This window comes from Acanthochromis polyacanthus, chromosome 19 (assembly GCF_021347895.1).
Source record: "Acanthochromis polyacanthus isolate Apoly-LR-REF ecotype Palm Island chromosome 19, KAUST_Apoly_ChrSc, whole genome shotgun sequence".
Taxonomy (NCBI): Eukaryota; Metazoa; Chordata; class Actinopteri; family Pomacentridae; genus Acanthochromis; species Acanthochromis polyacanthus.
In genome coordinates, this window is record NC_067131.1 from 21,036,213 (window position 1) to 21,053,782 (window position 17,570).

Below are 17,570 nucleotides of genomic sequence, written 5' to 3' on the forward strand. Positions count from 1 at the left end.
GAGAGTGTGTTTAATATGAGTGGCAGCAAACAAGTGAGATTTGAATATGTCCAGGTCCATTATGATATGATTTTTACAGTAGAAATACTCACATCATTAGATTGAGGTTGTGGGTCTGAGGTTCCAGTTTCTGGATCATCCTGAGAGGCCACGGACAGGCTCTCGTCAGCTCTTCTGGAGGTAGATGTACTCCTGCCCTTTTCCGGCTAAAATGAAAAAGAATATACAGGGTTAAGTATCTCACCCTGCCCTGTGATTGATAATAGAATATTTACATTTATGAATGCTAATAGCCTTATGATGCTACACCTACTCTTTGGAGGTGAACTAGGAAGCTGAAGATGGATGAAATAACACCATCTCTGAGTCGGACAATCTGACCTGTCCTATCAAAATCACCCTGCTTAAAATGTCCACAGCAAAGCACTGAGGAATCACTTGAAGTGAATCCTTCCCTCCTCAAAGCCATCTCCCACTTCTTCCTTATATCTATGTCTCTGGGAAACTTTCAAAATGAAAACGGAAGATTTGGGAGAGTCTATACAAAAACATCTTACAAAAGAGGTCAAGCTTGTTTTCTTCCTTCAAATTTCTTATAACCTGTCTTTAACAAAGTCCTATTTTGATGCATATTTTGATAATGAACCAAAACTGCTTAAACTGTGAATAACCTCTCTAACCTTGCAAACGATTCTACAGTCAGATGTTCAGTTGTCTGTATTTTTAAGTAAGTGGGTGGGTATGAGACATTAGAGGTAGCTTACTGTTGTTAGGGTGAATTACATGTGAACAATACAGTCTGTGCAACCTGTGTAAAATTCGCTGGTCAATGTTATACCAGTAATATTTGTTTTAGCTTTCCTGTGTCAGTTGTAATCTAAGTCAGTGTTATGGAATATGACTTATAAAGTCTTAGTTCACAGACGGGTCAACACCGGCACTAAACATAGCCCAGCTCGCTGGCCACGATTTCGCTGGTGGGCATAAGTACAGTACAGAAATATTCGATTCACAAAATACAACCAATAGAGTGCCTTGTGAAAGTATTCGGCCCCCTTGAACTTTTCAACCTTTCGCCACATTTCAAACATAAAGATATAAAATTTTAATTTTTTGTCAAGAATCAACAACAATTGGGACACAATTGTGAAGTGGAATGAAATTTATTGGATATTTTAAACTTTTTTAACAAATAAAAACCTGAAAAGTGGGGTGTGCAATATTATTCGGCCCCCTTGCATTAATACTTTGTAGCGCCACCTTTTGCTGCAATTACAGCTGCAAGTCGCTTGGGGTATGTCTCTAGCAGTTTTGCACATCGAGAGACTGAAATTCTTGCCCATTCTTCCTTGCAAAACAGCTCGAGCTCAGTGAGGTTGGATGGAGAGCGTTTGTGAACAGCAGTCTTCAGCTCTGCCCACAGATTCTCGATTGGATTCAGGTCTGGACTTTGACTTGGCCATTCTAACACCTGGATACGTTTATTTGTGAACCATTCCATTGTAGATTTGGCTTTATGTTTTGGATCATTGTCCTGTTGGAAGATAAATCTCCGTCCCAGTCTCAGGTCTTTTGCATACTCCAACAGGTTTTCTTCCAGAATGCTCCTGTATTTGGCTCCATTCATCTTCCCATCAATTTTAACCATCTTCCCTGTCCCTGCTGAAGAAAAGCAGGCCCAAACCATGAGGCTGCCACCACCATGTTTGACAGTGGGGATGGTGTGTTCAGGGTGATGAGCTATGTTGCTTTTATGCCAAACATATTGTTTTGCATTGTGGCCAAAAAGTTTGATTTTGGTTTCATCTGACCAGAGCACCTTCTTCCACATGTTTGGTGTGTCTCCCAGGTGGCTTGTGGCAAACTTTAAACGAGACTTTTTATGGATATCTTTGAGAAATGGCTTTCTTCTTGCCACTCTTCCATAAAGGCCAGATTTGTGCAGTGTACGACTGATTGTTGTCCTATGGACAGACTCTCCCACCTCAGCTGTAGATCTCTGCAGTTCATCCAGAGTGATCATGGGCCTCTTGGCTGCATCTCTGATCAGTCTTCTCCTTGTTCCAGGTGAAAGTTTAGAGGGACGGCCGGGTCTTGGTAGATTTGCAGTGGTCTGATACTCCTTCCATTTCAATATGATTGCTTGCACAGTGCTCCTTGAGATGTTTAAAGCTTGGGAAATCTTTTTGTATCCAAATCCGGCTTTAAACTTCTCCACAACAGTATCTCGGACCTGCCTGGTGTGTTCCTTGGTCTTCATGATGCTCTCTGCACTTTAAACAGAACCCTGAGACTATCACAGAGCAGGTGCATTTATACGGAGACTTGATTACACACAAGTGGATTCTATTTATCATCATCATCAGTCATTTAGGACAACATTGGATCATTCAGAGATCCTCACTGAACTTCTGGAGTGAGTTTGCTGCACTGAAAGTAAAGGGGCCGAATAATATTGCACACCCCACTTTTCAGGTTTTTATTTGTTAAAAAAGTTTAAAATGTCCAATAAATTTCATTCCACTTCACGATTGTGTCCCAATTGTTGTTGATTCTTGACAAAAAATTAAAATTTTATATCTTTATGTTTGAAGCCTGAAATGTGGCAAAAGGTTGAAAAGTTCAAGGGGGCCGAATACTTTCGCAAGGCACTGTAGTAATGTTCAATCTTACTTGTGAAAAGTAATCCCTCGTGCCCTGTTTTCGACGGTCTGGCGATTTGAACACGAATATGTGGTACAGTGCTCTGGCATCTTGTTCTTTCTGCTGCTGAACTGTAAATACAATGACAAGTCCAAGATAGCGGCCGCATTTCTTTCACCCCAGCAACCAATGTGGCGTCTACTCTTTATATGTCTATGGCCGACCCACCCCAAATCCCAATGTCAGCCAGGGCGCCCCAGAAGAGACCAGCCACCGCCACCCCCAAGGCCTCAGGAGAGCGTGCAGACCCAGCAGATCCAGGGCTCAATGGGAGAGACACCGGAGACACCCACCCCCAGGGAGAGGGGCCCTAGCCACGCAGGCCCCGCAGAGCCAGAGAGCAACCCCAGGAACAATAGGGAAAGGACACCACCAGTGCATGCACACGGCCTTGGAGTCCATGGTGCCATCATTCTTTAAAAAGTAGAGGGTTAATAAACTGAAATAAAGCAGAGGATAGTTAGACATCTGAACAGACAAAACAGGTATCACAGTTTTATAAGGGAAGTGGCATATGCTCACAAACAAGCAGAAGCTATAGATTCATATTTAATAAATAGAGACCATTTCTCTTTAAATGAGTCCAATTGTTTTTTTCGGGTAGCAGATATTCTCTCAAGTGAAATGTGTTCTGTGAGGAGATTCAGCCAATGAATGATGTTGAAGGCTTTCTTATCTCTCCAGTTAACTAAAATATTTTTTTTTGGCAATGGCGATAGCTGCAAGTGTGGGATGGATATGAATGTCTGGTAAGGCTGTTAGCGTTAGGTCACCAATTTGCCAAATGTTAGGGGAATGCGGAATCCCGCAGTCCAAAATATTGGAGAGCTTCTGCGTGACTGTTGCCCAGAATTGATAGACAGATGTACATCGTCAAAGAGCGTGAAAGTAAGTATCAGCCATGTTTTGGGCGCATTGAGGGGCCCACCCCGTGTCTGAGTGCGAGAACCCCATTTTATACAATTTATATTGGGTTAGTTATATTGGCTGGCTTCCCCCTCTAGATGATCAAACATAAAGAGGGCTTGATCGAGAGCTGACAAGCGACGGGCACGTATATAGGCCTGAACTTCCTCTGCCCATTCAGTTACACTGATGCCAGTTTTGCCATTAAACATGGGATATCTACGGTCTCTTGGCACCACGACCAAGCACTCTGTTACCGTAGCGCCGGTATCTGTAGTACTCCATTACTCACTGGAGCGGAAGTGGCCGAGGCGGCAGTACTTGGGCCGGCCTGAGAGGCATCCCTCTCCTGATGAAGCCACCCATTATCTGCCTTCAGCTGCATGACAAGGTCTCTGAGCTGTTGCAGTTCCTCCTCCATGGCACCAAAGGACGAGCTGCACCAAAACTTCCAGAAAAAAAATTTAGGGTGATTAGATTTACACACCAGCTACTGCTGTTCTGTCTCTAAAGCCATTTGCACTTAACAGGCAAGCTATCAACTAGCAATTAATACAAAAGAAGCACAAAAAAGGAAGGAAAAAAATTGGAATACACGTCTGTCTTCACAGTGTGATCCTGCCGACAATGCCAAGAATGTGGCAATGCTATGAGGGTTGAATTTATCTTTGTATGGAACAAGTGTTCGACAACTCCATCTGGGGGAATTTCACCCCCAGGAAATCTGTTAGCGGGTCCACCACTCTACCGTCAAGCAGTCAAAAAGGTCACGCAGGTAAGGACGACACCTGAGACTGACGCAATTCCAAAATAAATAGAATTAAAGCTGCAAGCAGCGTTGGACGGGTCCTCACACTCTTGCTGGTCAGCGAATCCAAGCATGTCCACCAGGTGGCGCTGTGATTGAGAGTATATTTCAGCCAATGAATGTGATGAGGGTTGGGCTCTGATCACATGTGTAAAGTTTCAGGCAGATTGGAGCATGTACAGGTTAGACATGCAGCACTTCCTGTCCATTCACTAGGTGGTGCTATGACTGTGACTTCATATTGGTCTATGGATGTCATCAGGACCGGACTCTGATCAGACATGTAAAGTTTCAGACAGACTGGAGCATGTACAGGCTAATTATAAAGCACTTCCTCTCCATCCACCAGGTGGCGCTGCGATCAAGAGTGTATATTAGCCTATGGAAGGGATCAGCATTGGACTCTGATCACACATGTAAAATTTCAGGCAGATTGGAGTATGTATAGGCTAGTTATACAGCATTTCCTGTTTATGCAACAGGTGGCGCTGTCACTCCGACTGTACGTTGGTCAATGGATGTCTTCTAAACTGGACTCTGATCACACATGGAAGGTTTGAAGGAGACTGGAGCATGCAGAGGATAGTTACACAGCAGTTATTTCATGGCGAAGCATCAAAATTCTGGAGGTCACCATGGCCACACCCTTTGGCTTACGCAGGAAATTTTAATAACTTTTGATCATTATGCTGTGTTGTATCTATGGGTGAAATTTGAAGTCTCTAAGCACCGCCTCTTGCACCGCCTGTCCTCGGCACCGTCGGTGCTCGGACCCTAAAAATAACAAATGCTCCCAAAGTCAGGAAACAATAGTACTAACAATACTACTAATACTAACAATACTAACCCAATCAAAATAACCCAGAAATAATTGACTGAATATTAATGAGTTGGGTAATTGGGGTCAGTCTGCCTGATACAGCTTCTGATCCTACCCTCAGGCACCCGCCCACCCAAGGAAGACAAAGTTTAAAAGACGAAACAAAATAACCATAAAACAATTACAAAAAAAAAATTATAAATGAGCCGAGAGCCTGCGGTCATCCCGCAGACAAAACAGCAGTAGCAAGCCTCTGAAGTAAAAGCCTGTCAGTGAAGACACAGCTCCTCAGGGAACAGGGGAGACAGCCACAGCAACATGCAGCATGGCCACTGCCAACAGCAAGCAGAGACCAGCGTCACTTCATGTGCAGCTCAGCAGAAAAAACATACGAACGCCAGGCAAAGCCGAGCCAGCCTACCTCAGGAGTTCAACACAGCGTGTAGATTACACCCAGCTCCGAGGCCACACACAGACCCAGCTCCCAGCCTTCGACCAGGATACAGGTTGACACTGCCAAAAAGCAGAAGCGCATTAAAACACACCACTAATATGGCCCAGAGATGCAGCGACCACGTTGGAACATACCTGACAACATAAATGGAGAAAGCTCGATCGACAGCGTCTCAAGACCGCCCCGTGGATTCAGCACAGCCACGCCAAACCACACCGCCGACACGACACTGTGCTCCAGGAAGAGGTAAGATGCATGTGTGAGACATGCAGCCCTCTCCCAGATATGACTCGGTGCTGCACTGCCCAGTAATCAAGGATCACAGCGATTGCTCCCAGCTGCGCGAACCTGATCCAATGCACACACATACACATGAGTGGAGATGGGCGGGGACATCCTACCACACCAAGCGCTCGAAGGTGGCCAGATACTGCTCAATATCATCCCCCTCCTCCAGTCGGGGAACTGCTGCTTGCCCCCAGCCCCTACCCGTTAACTCAGTGTGGGCACTGGACTGGGATACCTGCTGTAGTGGCTGTGGTGTGCTCTGCTGGGGTCGGCTTTCTGTGCTCTGCTGCTGCTCCAGTTCATCCCACACTTGAATCTGCATTTGGTGACACCTTTTGTCTTGTTTAACTGTTTCTCTTTCCCATCTTTCACTTTGGTCACGTTGGAAGTGAAGACATTGCTGCAACATGCCAGTAACTGAGTCCATATCAGCAGGCCCTGGGGGCCTCTCCCCAGGGTGTACGACCATTGGCACCTCTCCTGCGACACCCTCTTCCTGGCTGTCCTCAACAACTTCTGTCCGTGGAACTTTGGCTTGAACTTTAGGCCCCATGCTGTTGGCTCACAATGCTTTACTTCTTAAATTTGGCCGCGTCTCATCCACGTCTGACGCCAAATGTAGGATTTTGGTGGTGATACACTACAATTTGGATAAACCCAACGGCATTAAAGGGGAAAGCATGATGGCACAGTAAAAAAGCAGCCAAACAGCAAGGAGTTTTGTTCCAGAGCTCCAGTTTTTACTTCGTTTCCATGTGCAAAATATAGCTCACCAGTTAGACAAGGTGCCGTGGATGACGGCATGAAGCAGAGCAAAGCTTCAGCCCTGGGTGTGAGAAGGAGGGGTTACCCTCCTTCTCACACCACACTGACACCTGGCTCTTATATTCTCTCACACCAGTGACCTATCCACACTTATATTAAAAAATATATAATATTAAATATCCTTTGTACTAAAAAAACATGAATGCAATTAACAGTCTGATACAAAGGAAAGAAAACACATAACCCACAGAAACACAAAAGATCAAACTTATTCAAAAATACCCCTGTAACCCCTCCCCTCTCTCCTCTGATCTCTCAATTCCATCTAATCAGGTAAGTGACAACTGTGGTATTCTGTGGCTGCATCTTCATGTGTGCACTCCATGGAACACGCCCCACTGAAGTCACCTCAACGCAAAACAAAATAAATAAACTTGTATCAGTCTGTACAAAATGCAGTGAGGGGGATGCTCTCCAGCACCCTCACAGTCAGGATTTTGATAAAATGTAAGAAGGATCTGGTCTTGAACTCACAACCTGCAGCTCCACAGGTCAACACTTAACTCACTGAACTACAGATCAGACAAAATAAAATCATTTCGTAAATAATCTATGGAGTCGGCTCCAGAGAAATGAAGGGAGGCCAATTTTTATCAGCCACCATCCAGATATTCAGCGTGATATCTTTACTTTTTTTTTTTACCACCACAAACCTTTAGTGTCACATTTTATTTATTAGTTATTATAAATAAAGTTATTATATATTTATTACTTTCATTTATTAGACTTCAATGGAATCCACCAGCAGATTTAGTTTTTGTTGAGAAACTTTATTATTGTTGTCGTGCGACTGCAGTATTTAAATCTGTTCCTTCTATTTGAACTCAGGTTTATTAGTTTTAGTGGAGAAAGTTATTTTAATCGTCGATTACTCTCTTAAAAACCAAATAACTTTTTCATATTTTAAATATGACAAAAAATATAAAAAATAAAGTGTCTTGAGACTATTTGACCTGTAATTAGTGTTATATAAATAAAACTGAATTTAAATTGTATGTATCTTGTAATGTTGGAGTAATTCAGCCATATATGTTGAAAAACACATTTTCTTTGTCCATTAATTTGTTGATTGTTTTCTCCAGTAATTCATTTCCTGTTTTGGTTTATAAAATGTCAAACCCAAATATATTACATTATTATATAATATTATACATTCATGATGCAGGAATCAGGCAGTTTTTCCCTTTTTATCTTAATTTAGTCAGAAAGATTGTTGATAATGTGTGAATTGTTACAGTTTGTGAGCCGTAAAGAGTTTGAATCTCTGGGGCCGAGTGTCAAAAAACATTTAGAAACCAACATCAACAAAACAGTCAAAGATCTGAACATCATTAAAGGGAAATCCAACTTTTGCATGACAATGTCTAATTAAATGACATTTATTTCCAACGTAAATGTGTGATATTCATCCTCTGGAGCTTTCTCTTCACATCATCTTCCACCTGGACTGGTTTGGTTGACAAACCAACATTTGAAACACTGCAATGAATGACACTGAAGATTAATCTCTACATAAATGAGACTGAATCTGGATGTGCTGCTCTGTCATTAACTCCTAAGTTTAGGGAAAGTTCAAACAAAAGAGGACAGTTCAGATAAGACTTGAGAATGAGCTTATTTTGAACAAACATCTCAGACTTTCTGAGCTTCAGCACCTCTCGCTAGATATTTTACCAAGCAACTCAAGAGATCAAGAAGTTGGAGAGAGTTAGCTTTAGCTGAGCCAAAAAAACATGTGGGACACTAACCTAGCAAACATTTCAGACTTTTCTCTGTGAATTCTGAGCCTGACAGAGCTATGATGTTTTTAGACTCAGTCTCATTACAACAGACTCTAATTCAGTGTCATCCATCCATATTAAAGTGCACTTACCCAAAATGCTTGTTGCATGAGCGCCAACAAAACCTGTCCAGGTAGAAGGCCACTTTGACAAACAGGAAGTGGAAGATTCCAAGCAAATTTATAGAAGGGGGAACCGGACTGTACTAAGTGTGGTTAAGTATAGAAGGGTGTTTTGTGGGTTTTTAAGGCCGATTAAAGATTATTGGTGAGACATTTGGAGGAGATACTCATTTGCAGTAAATGAAAGTATTTAAAATCTTGGAGTTAAACTTAGAACACAAACTAACAGAAAATTTTGTTGATATGTTTTTGTTAATATGTTAAGTTAAAGGAGTTTTATTTGTGACATATAACAATCAAATCACTCCAGAAGACAGAGCGACCACAGGTAGATGAAGGTTCAGAGCCAAAGTAGCACCATTTATGAATGGATTTATTACCGTAAATCGGTTAAAAAAAGAAATACTGATTAGTAAATCATTCAGCCCACAGTTACTACAATTCTACAGTGTATGTCTCTTTCCTCTGACTTGTTATTTGTACAATATACGATGTATATGGTGGCATTTTTTTATACCAAATGCTATATACTATGATGTTTTCTAAGAGACATACAATGCTACTTTGTTTGTTCTGGCCCTGGGCAGCTTCACTCCTCCTCTGTTGTTTTCTGGATTGTTCTCAGCTGCATGCCTTCGTCCACTCGGCCTCCGTTGACTCGTCCCGCCTGCCGTCTCTGGAACTGAAGCTGGATTGGAACAGACCAAAGTACAATCACGATGCTAGCTGCCTCTCAAAAGGCTCTTTCATCTGGCGGCACTTCTTCTGAGGGGAAGCTGAACTTCAGCAGAACTTTGGAGATGTGTTCCAGTGGTTGGTGCATGTGTGGCGAGATAGGGAGGGACCTTTGAATTGTTCAGAAAGGAAAACAGGGAACCCCTTGGTAGTTTTAGTTTAGGGTGCTACTGCGGTGTGTTTTTGTGTTTTAAAAGGTGAACAAAAAGAGTTTTTTTTTGTATTGATGATCTTTTACTTTGTTCCTGGTTGGAATGCTCATCAATGTCAATGTGAAGTTCACTTTTAGTTCTGTTTATTTATTTTTAATTTACTAACACCCATTTGCAAACATATCCAATTACTACAGAGTACATCATCAACATGTCGGTCTGCAAACACTACATGGGCAAAGTTTCTGAATAATCGAGGTTCTAAACAGTGGAACTAGGGTAGACCGGGACCAGATGAACCCAAGGGTGAATTGTCCTGGCAACTGTTTACATGTCATTGTGTACATTTTTTTCCCCTGACTGAACCAAACTTTCCCCTCTTAAACCCTGATCAGCAAATGCAGCCTGTCCTCAAACCAAAAACGACCACATCGGTCGTCTGTACACGCCCGTATTATGACTGAGTGTTACGTTTTGACTATGCGACCTCTGGCGGTTGAGTAAATATCGACACTCCGGTGTCGCAGGTGAAACATCACAAACTTTTATCTTAACACTATCCCTATCCCTTTCCCTCACCCTAACCATAACCCTAAACCCATGCTGGGAAAGTGAGGAAAAAGCCGTTTCACAAGGGAAAAGCCGTTTCTCGAATTAAATCCCGTAATGCGTTCCTTTTCCCTGTAGGGGCGCTAACATAAATATGCTCTCGTGGGTCGTACTCCGGTGCACGTTACATACGACCGATGCAGTCGTATGAATTTGAGGACTTGTTGGCAAATGAAGCTACATTTGGGCATATTCTGGATACGGTATATTTAGGGCTATCCTTTGGAACACTAGGGGGATTATTTTTGGGTAATTTTTTTATATATAATCTGAACACATTTTTGAACATTCCAGGCATATATTGGCATACCAAGAGCACATTTTGGTATTTTTCTGGTTCATTTTGGAATTTCCTGGACATGTTAAGATACATGTTATCGCATTAAGGGCACATTTTGGCTTCATTCTATCATTTTCTGGGCACATACAGTTGGACCACGTTGTGGCATTTTTGTCCATATTTTTGCAATAATTTCTCCAGTAGGCCAGCAGAGCCATATTAGGGCTATATGGGCTTAAGAGGCTTAACTCAGCCAGAAACCTGGGTGTCATGATTGATGACCAGCTGACCTTTAAAGCTGCTGTCCGGAGTTTCCGTTTGTTTTCAATCTATGTATCATTTTTTAACAAAGCTTAAATGTGTTAGTCTAGTTCGATACTATAATATAAAGTTAGAATAACGCGATATGAAAATTTATTCCTGAGCTCCGCCTTCCTCTCATAGACCCCCATGTTATTCCAAAAAGCGCCGGTTGCTGCCGACCAATCAAGTTCGAGCTTCAGCTTTGTCATGCTGTCAATCAACGGTTACGCGCACAGCAAGCAAGCCCATGCAGAGGTGGGCGAGCTATGCACTACGCAACCGCGCACACATTTGTTTTGCTTGTGGAGGAGAGAGCATCAGGGCTCAGCAACTTCCAGAAAAGTTACCAATCCCACGGCTTGTCAGGCCAAGAGACTGCAGGACGTTTTTTGGCTCGGGGTGCTCGCGTCGCTCCCCGACCACGGCCCTCCATAGCCCGCCTGACGGCTTCGTTTAGATGCCCGACCTCTGGAGGAAGATGTTGGGGCGTCTGGGACATACTCTTCGTCAGAGGAGTCATGCAATTCTGAACTCTAGATAGAAATAAATAAACAATGTAACACATATACACGCGTAAATGCACTAAGTTTGATAAACAACGTCATTGAGAGGGATACACGAGTGTAATCACATATTGAAACTTTACTAGTTCGTCCTAGCAGATTCATGTTATTTTGGTATTAGGACAAGTTAGACTCAATACAGCATTCTAACGTAATTCCTTTATTATTTACTAAATGTACTAAATGTAGAAGAGGGGAAAACAGCAAAACAGGCGAGATGCTGCAGCACTCGGGGCACTTCTCTCATGTACTGCGCGCGTGCACAAATAAAGGGGCGAAATCAGAGGGAGGGAGGGTGGGACCAACAGTGTTCTGGGAGACGCTGCGATTCAAACTCCGGACAGCAGCTTTAAGGTTCACGTGGCCTCAGTTTCTCGATCTTGTCGTTATGTCCTCTACAACATCAGGAAGATCAGACCCTTCCTGACCCAACAGGCCACACAACTTCTGGTTCAGGCTCTTGTGATGTCACGCATTGACTACTGCAACTCTCTTCTGGCAGGTCTCCCTGCATGTACAGTCAAACCTCTACAGATGATCCAGAATGCAGCAGCACGTCTGGTCTTCAACCAGCCCAAAAGAGCTCATGTCACTCCCTTGTTCATCTCTCTTCACTGGCTTCCAGTTGCAGCCAGAATCAAATTCAAAACTCTCCTCCTGGCTTACAAAACATTTACAAGAACGGCCCCAGCCTACCTGGATTCCCTGATCCAGGTCTACTCCCCTTCGCTCTGCATGTGAGAGACGCCTGGTGCTTCCAGCCCAGCACAGCTCGATATCTCTAGCCAGACTCTTCTCCTCTGTTGTTTCCAAATGGTGGAACAAATTACCAAACTCTGTGCATTCTGCTGAGTCCCTTTCTATTTTTTAAAGACAATTGAAGACTCAATTGTTTAGAGAACACCTTGGCCCCTAATCTGACTCCACCTTAGGGGTAGAATAAGTCAGGTGGTCCAAAACCCAGCATTTATTTAGTGCTGACAAAGTTAAAAAAAATAAAATAAAATAAAAAGGGGTGGGGGGGTGGGGGTGGCAATTCTTCTGCAACTTGATGGCAACACCTTTGACCAATCGCACTTTTTGCACTTACTACAGGTTTTTCCTTATGTCTGAATTCTTGCTTGTGTTGTACGTCGCTTTGGACAAAAGCGTCTGCTAAATGAAATTGTAGAATTGTAGAAGAGGTTGAGGAAAAACACATTGTCTAAATGTAATTTACAAACATATACACATTTTGGCCAAAGAAGCATTTCATGCAGTCCAAATGGAATAAAACACATAAATAGGGAAATAGTGCATAATTTGATTCGAACTGGTTTAATACTAAAGTGGTGGTGGTGGCAGCAGTGGCGGGGGGTGGACAGGGTGGCATCTTAGAACACCTTCAGTTTTAAAATTGCTGCTTCATCTCTGATGACTGACATTTCTTAATTCCACTGTTGTTAGCATAAATGAATGTAATTTAACATGGCTAAATTAGCATTACAGCTAATTTAACAATGTTTTTGCTATCATCTTTTTTTCCGTGACTCTTGTTCTCCTTCTTTGCAGTTAATTTGACTTTATTTGTAACTTTTAAACAAATCAAATGCAAACGATACAGGATCGAGGGAAGTAGCTGTACAACCAACAACGAACCACAAAACAGCCAATGAAAGTGGCTGTAATCTATAGGTGTATTTGCGTTATTCTATGACACGTCATAATTATTTTTCAAAGATAAATTATAATTTATCTATAAAAAATAGACTGCACATCAAATGTCTGAGTAATAAATGTAGAAACAATCTGGGTAAATTCAAGTTACAACTGTAGTGAAGAACACTTCCAAAGAACGAGGGGTAGTGTAAGATAGTGTAAGATGTGATAATGTGTATCTGTACCGACTGAAAATGTCCTGGAAAAGTCCTGGAAAATAATTTCAGGGAAAGAATGGGGAACCCTGACAGTGCGGTATCTCTCCAATCCCAACCTCTACTTAAATTTGTGAAGAAGTGAATGTTGGCTGTGGTGCAGTTTCTGAACGTTGACACACAGCCACAGCAGCTGCACAGGAACCCATTAATGCATCTTTGGTTTCAGATAATCAACTGTGTGCTCATTATCTAAGATGGTTAGTAAATTGCTTAACTATATCAATAAGACATCATTCTCTAAAATTGAAAACCTTTCATATTTTACTTACCTCAGATGTTATTAGATTTCTTCATCAGGTCAGATTTATTAAGCTTGTGTGTTTCTGTGACCTAAGAATCATGTGTCTGCAGTGTCAGTCCATTCTTCACTTGGAGATGAAAAGTGAGAGGCACAGAACTCTGCTTCTGCCTTCTTAGCTACATAGTAAGAGATCAAAATCAAAGCCACATTAAAAAAAGACTTGTATGATTACTCTAAAATGGTTGTTTTTCCCAAATTGTTCTCCAGTCGACCTTCACGTCTTTAAAGAGACTCTAAGATTGTCTGAGAATCAGGCAATGAAAGTAAAAACTTCAAGTGCAGCCTTCTTTTTCCCGTAACAATCAAACCTCCATGGTCTAATGCGTGTGCTTAAAAATCCAAGCTCAGTTTAATGACTTACTTTTTTTTTTATATGTATATTTATATATTATTCCTACAAATACATGGTTTTCAGCACTTTGAAAAACGTTCACTTTCCTCAGTAAAACCAAGAAAGCTAGAAATATCCTACAGTGAAAAAGAAAGACAAAGACAAACCATTTTTGACAAAAAAGAAAGTCACAAAAAAGACATGAAAATTACAGAAAATAACAATTGAATGAAATTAAAAACAACATCCTGTACAAACACTGTGGCCCAATAATTTAAGAAAATAGTGTCTCTAAAACGTTCATATTGCTTTGTACCTCCACTGACCAGTTCCACTCTGTGCAACACCAGGCAGTTCAGATGGTGGTCACAGAGGGTGCCAAATCCCAGGTGCCTATGTTGCTCCAGAGGTTTTGGGGTCAAGCTGCAGCCGGTGCCATGCAGGCATACATAGAAGAAGAGAAATGTGTGCTGTTCCATGTTCTCTTTCTTTCTGGTTGTTTCGGCAGTAACAATACAAAGACAAGGGATGGTCACACTACTACAGTACTGCACTCCTTATGAAACCAAGGATGTTTTTACTGTTTGTTGTAGTTTTACCATTATTACTTTCTACAGCATTATTACTAGAACTATCACCGTCACAGATACACAGAGTGCATCGTGTGTTTGTGTGTGTGGAGGATTCGTCCGGCTGTGTGGGTGTGTGTCAGTGTCTTTGGAGTATGGGTGTTCAGTGCTCAGAGCTTGTCTTCTCAAAAGAGAAGCTGGGAAGAGTCAGTAGCTTGGGGTTGGTGTTGGGGTTTGGCGATCCTCCGTCCTGTCCCGAACCCTCACTGACCCCCAGGTCAAAGGAGTCCTTGGAGTCACTGGAGGGCACTCTCCTCCTCAGGCAGGTGTCCCGGCTGGGCAGAGGAGGCAGCAGCCCCAACCCCCCCAGCCCCATGCTGCTGAGCCCGCCCAGGCTCGGGTAGAGGCCAGACTCCAGCCCGTCAGGGGGGTCCACGGATATGCAGGGCGGACTCATCTTCTTCTTGTGGCGGGGCGAGGGCAGCGAAGTCTGTATAGGGATCTGATTCTGAATCTGCAGGCTGTCGGCCCGAGACACGAAGCCGGAGGAAGTGGAGGTGGTGCTGCGCTGGGGGCTGGAATCCACTAAGGAGCAAACTTCTACAGAGTGGCGATGCGGGTCGTCCAACCAGGAGTAAGGGCGAGGCCGAGGCAGGAGAGTGGTGCGGCCCTGCGTGTCGGCACTGTGGAACCTCTTCAGCTGCCGCAAACATGGACTCCGATTCTCCTGGCAGCCTGAGTAGCTATTGTAACCCTCGTTACCACCGTTGCCGCTGTCATCTGCCATGATATCATTGCTGCCAGCTAACTCGCCATGAGTAATGAGAGACACTTCTTGATCTTCCGAGGTCTCCTCCTGTTGGTGTGGCCTGGCCGGTAGGGGCGGAAGAGGTGAGGAGACAGTGGGTGAGGGGGAGTGTGAGGAGAGGCAGTGCTGGTCGTGGTGCTGAGTGTGCACGCTGCTGGGGCGGGAGGGTTTGGGGGAGGCCCCTGGTGTGGCGGGGACCAGGCAGAGAGCAGGCTGCTGCTGATGATGATGGGAGGAGGAGGAGGAAGAAGGGGATGGGGGGAGGCTCAGGGAGGCCACATTCACAAGTCCTTCAGTGCTCTCCCCTACGTCTGAACAAAGGGCCTCCTGAGAATCAGTAGACACTGCAACCTGGAAAATGGGGCATGGGAGAGGAGGGAAGGTTGAGGAGATGGAGGTAAATGTGCAATGAGAGGAAGGCAAGGGGGAGGAATGGGGACAGAGGAGATGAAAGGGGGAGAAGTTAACGAGAAGTGATGAGGATGAGAAGCGCAGTTTGGGTCAAAGTTCACAGTCTGGCCAGCTTAGTCTCTGTACAGCTCTTCCTGTGGGCAGTGTGGGCTTCTATTGCAACATTCTGCCATGAATTATAACATAGAAATCCAGAGGTTGTGCACTGCATTGCTCAATGCCTTTTTGGAGACTGACAAAATTTTGCCAAGAATTTCCTTTTTCTATTTGTACTTTAAAGAAAATATTTATATTTATATTTATATATCACAGGTGATTTCACCTGTGATATCTTTTTACACGAGAGATATTTATATTTTTAACGCAAAAATAAAAAATCTAACGATGGGTCACTGCTGTTCAAGCCATTTGTTTGCAGTTAAGAATTTGATCATGAGACGGGACATGTTTCAAATGATTATGTGCCTAAGTTGTCGAAAAGATGCGAATTAGGCAAAAACAAGAGCCGTTAGCTCCCTTAAGTTGCACTTTGATTGTATGTTTCTCATCTTTGTTGATGAGGAGTAGTGTCAGAATCCAGCAGAAATACATTTTCACTCCCTCACTTCTTTCTCTGTCATCGCAGTATGTTTGTTATTAAACCGACAGGTTAGTCCCCCCTGCAGGTTTGTTTGTGTAAAGCAGCTGACATCAGTGATGTCCTGTAATATAACTTGTGTAGAAGATCTCTGTATTTTTAGTAAACAACATCTGACATTACTGGATGCTTTCTGTGTGCTTACTCTGTTGAGGCTCAATCAGTCATTTTCATTCACATCTGACAGGATGAACTGTTAAGATCCCCCTGCCCTCGGATGTTTGAGCTTAACTGTACAGAATGATGTCTGTTTGAAATATTATCACATTCTTCTGCTAAGGGGAGAAAGTTTTTCCTTGCTTGCCTTGATCACAAGACTTTGTGACCTCATGCATGACTAGTGTGAGGTCTATTGTTACCCAGTCTGCAATGCATACAAGTTATTGTCTTTTTTTTTAAAGAAAAGAGTTGTTTTTTTATTGTCTTTAATACTGAAAGATCTTTCAAGTGACTTGACAACTTTAAATGAGTAAAACTGGCTGTGATCAAACTTTCATCATGTCTAACATTCTGTGTGTACATTATTATCCACATTTTTTACTTTACAAGGATGAGGACCATATGAACAACAATGACTAATGATTAAGCTGGGCAACAAAATGCTAGCAATATGGGAAGACAATAGAATCCATCAAAAGCAATGCAAAATTTGTTCGATAGAATGTTTGATAGTTTCACTTAAGTAATTCAGATACAAACAAACTCCAATCATGTTTCCTCCCTGTGTCATAAACAGCCTATAATAGAGGTACTTGTGTTTTTATGTTAAAATTATTGACCCGTTACCTATAGTGATTAAAATTAAAAGTAAGGTCTTTAAAATCAAATTCAACCTTTCTTCTCGTGGTCCTTGTTATATACAACTTATTAATAATTATCAACAATAAGAAACTGACTTTACAATGAGAATTTCATTTAGCTAAATTGCTAAATTTTTTGGAAAATCTTCATATGTGTGTGAACTAATTATAGACTTGAGCATATTTAACATAATTTAACTGAAAATTCAGTACATCAGATGAGGTTTCCAAGAAACGAGTAACAACTGACATGAGTGGCGTTTTCAGCTACGAAGGCAGCAAATTTTTTTTTAGTTTTTGAATATACGTGGATTGATTATTTGCTAGCTTACACAGTGAATGCTGAGCCAGACCACATGACCCTCTAACCTTTGACCATTCACTTAAAACCCTGTAAACCACCAGCAGTACAATATTCAGTAGAATTTACAACCAGATTCTCATCAGT

At 42.5% G+C, this 17,570-nt stretch overlaps 2 protein-coding genes across 8 annotated transcripts in view; both read right to left on the bottom strand.

Annotated features, from left to right (window-relative positions):
* LOC110956095 (urotensin-2 receptor) overlaps positions 1-12,369 on the bottom strand; it is a 70,283-nt gene extending 57,914 nt beyond the window's left edge. For 6 of the 7 annotated variants that reach the window (XR_007937897.1, XR_007937895.1, XR_007937894.1 and 3 more), the window contains exons 1-5: positions 5,826-12,369; positions 5,659-5,750; positions 2,872-4,057; positions 2,674-2,774; positions 93-206 (exon numbers count right to left, since the gene is read on the bottom strand). The gene's annotated coding sequence lies outside the window, so the exon portion shown is untranslated. The other variant, XM_051939231.1, reaches the window with a different exon arrangement.
* A 1,522-nt stretch (positions 12,370-13,891) lies between these two features.
* The window catches only part of cacna1g (calcium channel, voltage-dependent, T type, alpha 1G subunit), a 695,215-nt gene continuing 691,536 nt past the window's right edge, over positions 13,892-17,570 (bottom strand). The window contains 1 exon segment of the mRNA XM_051939241.1: positions 13,892-15,625. Coding sequence (XP_051795201.1) covers positions 14,630-15,625 — 996 coding nt within the window. The 3' untranslated portion in view covers positions 13,892-14,629.